The sequence below is a fragment of the Alosa sapidissima genome, chromosome 1 (genome assembly GCF_018492685.1).
Source record: "Alosa sapidissima isolate fAloSap1 chromosome 1, fAloSap1.pri, whole genome shotgun sequence".
NCBI classification, from domain to species: domain Eukaryota; kingdom Metazoa; phylum Chordata; class Actinopteri; order Clupeiformes; family Clupeidae; genus Alosa; species Alosa sapidissima.
Window position 1 is genome coordinate 34,342,808 of NC_055957.1, and position 10,000 is coordinate 34,352,807.

Sequence of the window (10,000 nt, forward strand, 5' to 3'; positions counted from 1 at the left end):
CTCAGGTTTATCAGTGGGCCAGGTTTGTCTAACTAGACCCTTTGATCTTCCTCAGTAAAACTCTTCCATTGCCAAGTGCAGATTAGAGAAAAGTCAGGAACATTCTTTTTGCCCTCTCTCTCTCTCTCTCCATCTCTCCCACCTTCTCCTGCACCCAGCTTCTCGCCCTGTCACTCCCTGTCCTAAACGTACTCCCACGCACTTCCTTATATATGTGTCCCCCCCCCCCCCCCCACACTCACACACCATACACAGACACACATGACTTGTCTCTTGTGTCTTGTTCTCCATCCTACTCTTCCCCTCCTTCCGTCTTCTCTCTCTCTCTCTCTCTATCTCTCTCTCTCTCTCTCCACCCCCTCTCCATCCTCACATGGGCTTTGATCAGTGTGCTCCTACATCCTCCCCTCCAACATTGTCCCAGTGCAGACGAGCTCAACCCATTTCAATGTGCAGGCAGAGGGAGAGATTGCCTGAGGACCTTGTTACAGCTCCCAGTGACGCCGTTGTGCCTGTTTTATTTATTCATATATTTACTTATTCATTTTTTTGCCTCCTTTTCTATTCCTTTTCAAAAATGCGAGTAATTAACTCAAACAGCGCGGTAACGAGTCTGAGGGTTTTGTAGCTTTCGGTGGGTTATTGTTTCTGGCAGGCGCCCTGAATCCTTTCTTGTTCGTCTCGCTCTTTGATGTCACCCATTGTCTCAATTCATTTTTCACACAACTGGTGTCACAGGATTGTAAGGCCTCTTTATGTTTACAGACAGCAGCGACAAAAACACACACAAACACGCCTGAAAATAAATGTGTTTGCTCCTCGGGATGCTGGGGAAAACAGTCTCTCCCAGGGTATCAAGAGTCAATAGAGTTCAGTAAATTCATGCCACTGTGCTAAATGTTCTTTATTCATTTTTAAAGTGGTGTATTTAGATATGTTTAGAAATGAAGGGTAAAGGAATGTGCTGCAGCTCAGCTTTCAGCGTGAACCTTCACACACTGTAAGATGCAGATGTGATTGGTGTGCTAGTCTGGGAGATGTTAATCTGCTCTGAGATTAGGAATAGTGTCAGACGGTGTAGTTTTTCTACAGGAAGCGCTGTAAAACAACATTAGTCTCCAGTTCCACAGACTTCCTGCTCAACTCACCTTCTTGTTGGTTTTTTCTTGGTTTGTTTGCTTTTCAGGAGCTGACCTCTTCTCCAACTGCACAGAGGAGTGTAAGGCCCTAGGGCACTCCGACCGATGTTGGATGCCCTCGTTCGTGCCATCGGACAGTCGCCAGGCCTCCGACTATCGTAGCAACCTGCACGTGCCTGGCATGGACGCAGTGCCCGATACTGAGGTAGTACTTGAAAGCCAAGTGCAAACAGGGGATAGATCATTCTCCACCTTTGGCAAAGAGAAGTCACATCACGGCACACTAGAGAGAAGAGAATTAGACATTCTCTTGCCTAGTGCTCGAACGCCTCACAGAGCCAACTATTTGTGTGAGTATATAATCTAGGCCATCAAATCTCCACTACTCCACTGCAGGAAATCTGGTCCAACTTTTTTTTTTTTTTGCAAAAACCAAGGGCCATTATTTTTCATATATGTATATATCTAATATATATTTACAAATATGGCTCTAAAGAACCCCCTTTCTTTTCCTTAATACGCCTGACAGGCGCTTCCTACCTCCCCCTTTTCCCCACTCAAAAAAAAACAACAAATCTAATAAAAAATGTTTTTTATTCAAATTGATGTGTCCAACATTTTTGTCTTGAATCTTCCTCAAATTGCCCCAGCTACTTTGTCCCTTTCTTGTTCAAGTGGCATCCCACTGTTGGGGTGCCACTTTATCTCATGAGAGCAGAGGAGTCGATAGCACTACGTCTGTTGTGACTTTTCATTGAATCCACATGCTTGTCATTGCCAACATTACATTATGCTATCATCACCATCTGTGCTAGGCCTCAAGTGAGCAATGAATAAAAAAAAAACAACGAAAATGAAAGAATGCAGAATTAGACACAACACTTTGATGCTAACCATGTATTAACAGAAGTAAATGTGCTAAAAACAGTACGTGTCAAGAGGTGTAAGAGGATGAAATTGTCATAATTTAATTCACTGTGTACCTGCCACTGCAAAATTTTAGGAATGATAGTGGACTTAGCTCGTTGTCAAACTTTGATGCAGTGGCTTTTATCGTTCCTCTGAGGTTACAGAAAGGAGTTGGTCTTCATAAAAAAGAATGGTGCAAACTCAGAGCTCTGTAAATATTGAAAAAATGTGCAAGTTGCTAATGGAGTAAAATGAGTTTGTACAGTACGAAAGGTAAGGCGTATATATAAAGTAGTCAAATAACCTCTTTTAAACTCTTCTGAAGATAACACATCACATTGCAAATTCACTGCTTTGTGAAAAGTAAAGAAAAAGCTGAAAAGACATACAAGATAACAGTCTTCACAAGATGGCATTGTATTGAATACTTTTCAATAAACTAGAAATGTGTCACCCAGTTTTAAAATTGATGCCTGTTACCTGTTCAAATCCTGCCAGCCTATTTGCAGTCAATTTCCACATTCAATTCACCACTTTTTTTGTCACTTGAGCAGAAAAAGAGATGACTGACAACCCAGTATGCTTTTTCTGAGGAATCATGTATGCTCAGTGTATGTTTATTGTATATTTGTCATGATTTAGAGAACCCATAGACCATATTTGTAATTATTATCAGTGGTGTAACATACAGTCATCCTGTAAATTGATTCTGTAAAATGAAACATTTTGTTGATCAGAGAACATTTTCTAACCTGGCTGAAGTCCTTATGCCATATCTATGGTTCTGGGCCAATTGAGTCGTAAATGTGACATGGGTCACATGTTACTGTAAACTAATTAGGTGCCAGAGACTACTTGATATCATATGAAATCAGATGAAAACGCAGGTGATCATCTGCCCATGCAGATCGATGACGTCAATAATAAAAATGTTCTGAACATCAGCTTACGAGAACTGGGACAGCGAGTGCAGCGAGAGCAATCCAAATATTGCATGATGGATCTAAATGAGCTTGCTATGCTGACATAAACATCACATCTCCCCAAGTGATAGCCCACTGTGGCTTTAGTGTCATGTGAGAGTGTCATTCTGCATTCACGCCATGAGATTCCTGCTGCATGTGCACTCTCGCATATTTCACCTTCGTTCTGCTCAGGCAGTGCTCATTTTGTGTCATGGCTAATTTTTAGTGTGATTTGTGGCCATTGTCGTGGTGCTGACATTACAAGCAAAGAAATAGAGAGAGAGAGAAAGAGAGAGAGAGAGAGAATAGTGTGTTTGTGTGAGGTGACATCTTTAAATGCTTTGTTGTCTCTCTCCACTTTTGCAGCCCGGAAAAGGATTTGCTAGCTCCTTCCGCGTGGACATACCCGAGACAGCGTGAATTTGCACAAAATGCGCCCGGCCAACAAAAGCATCCACTTTTCCACATCATTATCATGTTCAGCCAGCTGCCGCTGGGCCCTGGAGGACCACAAGCTGGGCCTCAGTGGGGGCATGGTCGGGATAGTGCTGGGCTGGGGGTGGGGTGGGGGGATTGTGGCAGTGGGGGTCGCTGGGACTAAATACACACTAATGTCCTGGATCAGCACTGGGGCCTCTAAACTGTTCTCAGCAGGCCTGAGAAACACACTGAAATCCTTCTCTGAGAAGAAACTAAATCAAATGTGGACAACAAAAGACAAAAAGAAAGAAAAAAAAAAGACAAAAGCAGACTGGACGTGAGCTTAAATGGGAAAATGGAACAAACAGCAAACACAAATGGAATGGAGAAATAGACATATTGCTGATCTGGGTTGAGCCTGTTTACAGCATTCTGTCAATCGTCAAGTTTATCTGAGCCCTTTACTTGTTTCTGTAGAAACCAATCAACAGAGCCGACTTTACAGGTGCATCATCAACAAGTCCAACCAATCACAAGTCAGCATTGATACAATGTGCATTATTGATAAATATATCTGTTTTAGACTTGACTGTTTTCTAAACTCTTTTGTTTCCTCTTTCGTGTGGTCAAGTGTTACTGAATCTACTCTGAACTTTACAACGATGGGAAATGGACTGGTCAGACTTACAGGTTACCTCCCATGCCACTGGCCTACAAACTCGAATGATCTCAGACATTTTGTGGTTTATATCATGTGTGAAAAGTGTTTACTGTACTCTTTTAAACCTTCAACATGACTATAAATCTATCTATATATAAAATATCTATATATAATATACTTTTCTGAAACTGTGTTACCATTGGTTAGTTTCCTATCCATCATATTGTCATAAATGGATACCAAGTGCTAAAATGACTTGTATTAAAAACTGAGGCCTCTCTCTCTTCACTCTCACCAACGTTTATTTGATACATTTTACAATTATTTTACCTGTCTGGATGTTAGAAATAATGTCCAATAATGTCTCCAATGAGGCAGGATTCATCTACCCAACATTATGGTAATTTTCTGTGTTATTGTACAAAATAATTGGCAAATATTATAATGGATCTAAATATAAACAAAAATATACATTCTATACATATTGTACATTGAAGCGCCTACCCACACACACCTACACACACAGAATAAACACAATGCACATATACAAACACACCGACACATATATACAGAGGAACACACACACACACACACACACACACACACACACACACAGAGCTGACAATAAAGAGGTGTCATTTAACATTTAATGTGTACATTTCCTTTTTTTAAAAGGTAAACAAAGTAAATCCCATGATGATGCCTGAGACATGCAGAAGGTTTGATTTCTCATGCATAAAACCCAACACTTCTCACCATAGAATCAATTAGACAGCGTTGAACAACAGTGGTGTATTATGACTTCTTTTAGGCTCATGAAAACGGAGACAATGCTGGTTCAACTGCGGTTACATGGATTTTACATACAACTCAAGACTTTGTTTCCATGTAAACCTAATATAGTATGAGCCTTCTATTTCAGTCTTTATTTTTTTATTGTTTTTAATATTGCAAAATACTTAGTGCAATGGTGGTTTGGTCAGCAGCAGAATCATAATTGGGAGAGGTGGCTGCCTTTGATAGTAAGTGACATGCCATCAGTTTAGCCCTCGGTTTATCCCTCCTATTAAGGCAGGCTACAGACAGGGCATTTATCATGAACTTCCCACCACCGCCAGCACACCCCCACCACCAAAGGCCTGTTCAATGCAGTGTGTGTGTGTGTGTGTGTGTGTGTGTGTGTGTGTGTGTGTGTGTGTGTGTGTGTGTGTATGTGTTTGGTTGGGGGGGTGGGCGGCTGAGAGAGATGACCCTTGAAGTCTGTTGAGTAATTAGACTCTTTTAAGATCACACAAAGGGATAAAATATTCTGCTTGATAGACAGACTTTCAAGTGACCATTCCAAGTTCAGCACTAATCACATGTTAAACTGTGCCTGCTGCTCTGGCCATCTCTGCATCTCTGGGGACCAGTAATGGCCTCCACGCTGTCTTCCTTCCTGTCTTCCCGGTCATCAGTATTGGTAGCTATTTCATTGGCAGCTATTTCTTCTGTATTGGTCATTTGCTGATATATATGAGTGTGTGTATGTATGTATGTGTGTGTGTGTGTGTGTGTGTGTGTGTGTGTGTGTGTGTGTGTGTGTGTGTGTATACTGCCATAGTTTCATGCTGTGCTGTTGTAGCTGATGACATCCTAAAGTGCTTCCATTCTGTCTAAATCCAACTCAAGGTACTGAGAGAATGTAGGGTTTTTTCGGGATATGAAAAGAAATCCACTAAACATACACAGTTGCTCTGTTACACAAATATAATTTTTCTGTTACCTCCAGTGGAGTTCAAAGGTGTCTGCAGACAACTGCAATCTGATGTTATCTCCTGAAAGCACTGCACATTGTTCCACCACCACATATTTCGCTCTATGCGCTTGGAACTCACTGCCCAAACCGTAGGAACTCGGGCCATGGGGATGGGTGTGCTGTTTTTGTAGATGTAACATGCAACTTCTTGAAAAAGGCAATGGAGGATTTTACAATGGTTTGTTTTCAAGGCAACACTACCTGGGACCCCGGTACACCTGTGCACATGAAACTTGCATGCTTGTAGCTCCACGTGGCTGCAGCTCTGTGCAGTACTGTGTAGTTAGTGGTGTAATCTCTAGACAAGACAGAACAACATACTGTAAGGTATAGGTTTATATTTGGGGCAGGGGTGGAGAGGTAAAATAAGAGGTGAACTATGAATTCTGTGATCATGGTAAGGTGGACTGCTCCATGTGTTATCGGATGTTTAAAAAAGGCATTCTGAACATGTTTGATTATGGTGGAGGTTATGTCCAATGTTTATAAAAAATGCCAGTGGTATTAAAGGGTCCCTAGAGTGTTGATGAGTGTACATATTGTGAATGTGGATAACACAGTGTGTGATTTTTGAATGTTAAAATTTGCAATTGGTGGAAAAACAAGAGGTGCCTCCACTACAGCCCTGATTTATAGCCATTCAGCTTATTCTTCCATGGCTTCATCAGATAGTTTCGTTTTTAAACTTTTCTGCATGATGTAATTTCTTGTCTCCAAGCACACTGGTTAACTAGCTTGCAAGTGACACTGATGAAAGCTATCTGAGTAAATGGTGGATTCTAAGAAGCAAAACTGAAGTACTATTAACTTGAGCTATCCCAGGTGACACATCTTCCTGTCTCCTCCAACTCTGATTGTCTTGCATATCTAGTGCAGATGGGTAGAATGGCCTCCCTGTTAGGAAAAGGGAAGCCGTATCGACATAACTGGGTCTCTGACTCACACACACACTCACATCCCTACAGAGACCTACATGCAAAGGACGATGTTTAGGGCACCGCTGCATCAACCGCCATGCTGACCGCCAGAACATCAATTAGAGAACTCAAGAGCAGCTATGGCTCACTTCAGCGAAGTGATTTATGTAAAGACTCATAATTCCCCATATTCAATCTGAACAAATGTGTTGTGGCAATGTAGGTGGCTTTAGACAGGGGAGGCAGAGGAAGGTGCAGGGAAGGGTGTAACCTAGAGACTCTTAAGAAAGGCACTGCTAGGTTGGTATTCAGTCATACTTCAGTCATACTCATCACCCAGTTTAGTTTAGTTAGTTAGTTACTGTAACACTCTGCGATGAGTAAATGTCTACTTGCTAACATGGTCATTGATAACAATACCTTATCAGTTTACTATCATCAAATAAAATCTTTATTGACTTATTTTTAAGAAAGTACTTGATGCAACAGTTTACATGAGCTAATGTGTTGATTTATGTATTGACTATTTAACATTTATTAAACTGTCCCCAGGGGATAGATAGATGGATATATAGATAAATAGGTAGATTGCCATAGACAGTCACACACACAAACACACACACACACACCACAAACACATTCACATCAAACACACACACACACCAAACACACATACGCACCTCTGATCAAACAATGGCCTTGCCTGCTTGGGCTGTCAAGCACAAGACTGGCAGTCTAGACACCATCTTCATGCCTGAAAAGACAGGCTGAGGATTTTTAGAGACCCTTGGAGACCCACTCCCTGTATAGACACACACACACAAATGCAATGCATGCACGCACGCACGCACGCACGCACGCACGCTTCAGTCAACTGGGACCTGCCAAGACCTTCCACTCCCACCCATTCCCATTTCTAATCCACACATCCACAAGCCTCGTCCACGAAACTCTCAGACCAACCACACTCTGGAGTTACTTACTAAAGAAACACACCATCTCTCTCTCTCCCCTCCCTACGCCCCGCTCCCCCCACACACACCCACACACTCACACTCATACACCCACATGTACATGCTCACTCTCATTCCTTTTCTCTCTCTCACACATAATATACTTTCACGTTATATTCACTAACTCATTCATGCCCCTACATGCACACACACACACACACACACACACACACACACACACACACACACACACACACACACACATCATAGAACAAGAACCACAGATTCTACTGACCTTCACTACTTTTCTCCTTCTCAGAGTGAAGGCAACACACTCACTAAACCACCTAATGGCAAGGTGGGGGGAGGCTCTTAGTCACCGTTTTTCCTTGAGTTTGCCAAGAAGACACTAGGAGCACATCTGAAGTGCTAGGACACATCATGACTGGCCATGAGCCATGCATGCTTTGCATATCTGTGACCACTCAACATTTTCATTCCTCAAATTATAAATAAATAAATAAATGAAGGTTGCAGTTGCTTACTTAAATATATAAATACATTTACCAAGGCCAGATATTCATTCCTTTCTTCATTCATGCATTTATTTATTGATTGATTCATTCATGGCAGTATTTCCTTTTATAGCAGAGCATTTAATGTCAGCTATTTGTAAATGTGTGTTAATGTTTCTGAAGTTAAGATTCACTAATTTCTTAAGCTTCACTAATTTTGTTGAATACCTATGTCAGATTTACTGTAATATATCAGGGGCCGTATTCACAAAGAATTTTAAGGTTAAAAGTAACTCCTAAGTGGCGAATTTAGGAGCAACTCCTAAAAATAATGGACGTGTCACTCCTAACTTTAGGACTCCTATTTTTTGTCACTAAAAGTAATTCACGAAGCATTTTAGACCTAAAAGTAGCACCTAAGTCTGGGACAGCTTAAAAGAAGTCAAGAGGACTCCTAACTCACTAAGACCTATTCACAAACAGCTTTTTGTGGCATTTCACGTTGCGATGTTTTGAAATGGGTATGCGGCAACAGGAGCGATGGAACAATTTTGCATTGTAGGCATAAAAGGGATGCTATAACGCCACCAACAACAACCACAACTACTCATTGTCAACATGTAAATTAAATGTAACGTTTGATTGTGAATCAAATTAAAATGTTCTCCTCTTTGCAAACGTAGGCATATGGTGACAGATTAATTTAATAATGTTGCAAAGATAGCCTAGCCTACTGCATCAATCCGTAGGCCTATGTTTCATTAGGCTACTAGGCTATTTGTTTTGCCTTACTCTTTATTCATTTAGGCTAGGCCTTTTTATTCAGTTATTCATCATCTTCCGTCCTTCGCACTACTTCGGACCTGTCACCTGTCACTCATCATCGTAAGGGAGGTGTTTGGAATCATTCCCGTGTTACAATCATCAGCCAATCAAGGTGGTCACTTCAGGCAAGCTCGTGCATGAGTAATGACGTCATCCATAGCAACGAAGACTCACTCTTAGTTTAGGAGTTGTCATTTTTCCTTACTAAGAGTAGGTCTGAAAGGCTTTGTGAATAACTTTTAAGAGAAAACTCCTAGCTAAAATCTTTTAGTGCGATTTAGGAGTACTCCTAGTGATAAGATAAAAGGCTTTGTGAATACGGCCCCAGGTATTGTTGCCGTAGGCTCAATATTTTGTCTTTAGAAAGGAAATGTTAAATGTATTATGGTGGAATTTATTGTTGATGGTCTCTGGTAAAAAAATGTTTCAGTTATTATGACCGCCGCGCAGCGAAGCGGCGGTCATATAGGTTTAGTCAGATTTTTATTTTTAATTTTTTTATTTTTCGCATGCCCAAATTTTCGTCAATGATTCCCGGGACACTGAAAGACCGGGGTACACGAAACTTGGTGGGCATGTAACCCCACATGGATAGCATGGAACCATCGTTTTTCGTTTTGATCTGTAGCCCCCCCGCTGGACTGGATCCCCCAAAAGGAGGGTAGGGCAGACACAGTTTTCTGTGAATATCACGAAAACCGTAGGGTTTAGGAGGACCATTTTTTTTGTATGTTGATCTCAAGGGGCCATGTCAACCCATTCCATAACCACTCATTTCATGTATAGCGCCACCTAGTTAAACACAAAAAAGTAAAAATGAGGTGTTGTAATTGAAGGTATCTGTGACCTAACATAGTCAAAACTGCACGAAATTGGAAGGGTAGGATCATTATGACAC

At 41.3% G+C, this 10,000-nt stretch overlaps 1 protein-coding gene and 1 long non-coding RNA gene across 3 annotated transcripts in view; both read left to right on the plus strand.

Annotated features, from left to right (window-relative positions):
- pcdh10a (protocadherin 10a) overlaps positions 1 to 3,563 on the plus strand; it is an 11,085-nt gene extending 7,522 nt beyond the window's left edge. Inside the window, exons 4-5 of one of the 2 annotated variants that reach the window (XM_042111133.1) lie at positions 1,187 to 1,489; positions 3,380 to 3,563. In XM_042111133.1, the coding sequence (XP_041967067.1) occupies positions 1,187 to 1,489; positions 3,380 to 3,399 (323 nt within the window). In that variant the 3' untranslated portion in view covers positions 3,400 to 3,563. The remainder of the gene's footprint in view (positions 1 to 1,186; positions 1,490 to 3,379) is intronic. The other variant, XM_042111140.1, reaches the window with a different exon arrangement.
- Positions 3,564 to 9,270: 5,707 nt separating this feature from the next.
- Positions 9,271 to 10,000, plus strand: part of LOC121720916 — a 3,492-nt gene continuing 2,762 nt past the window's right edge. Inside the window, exon 1 of the long non-coding RNA XR_006034658.1 lies at positions 9,271 to 9,281. This is a non-coding gene — a long non-coding RNA (uncharacterized LOC121720916). The remainder of the gene's footprint in view (positions 9,282 to 10,000) is intronic.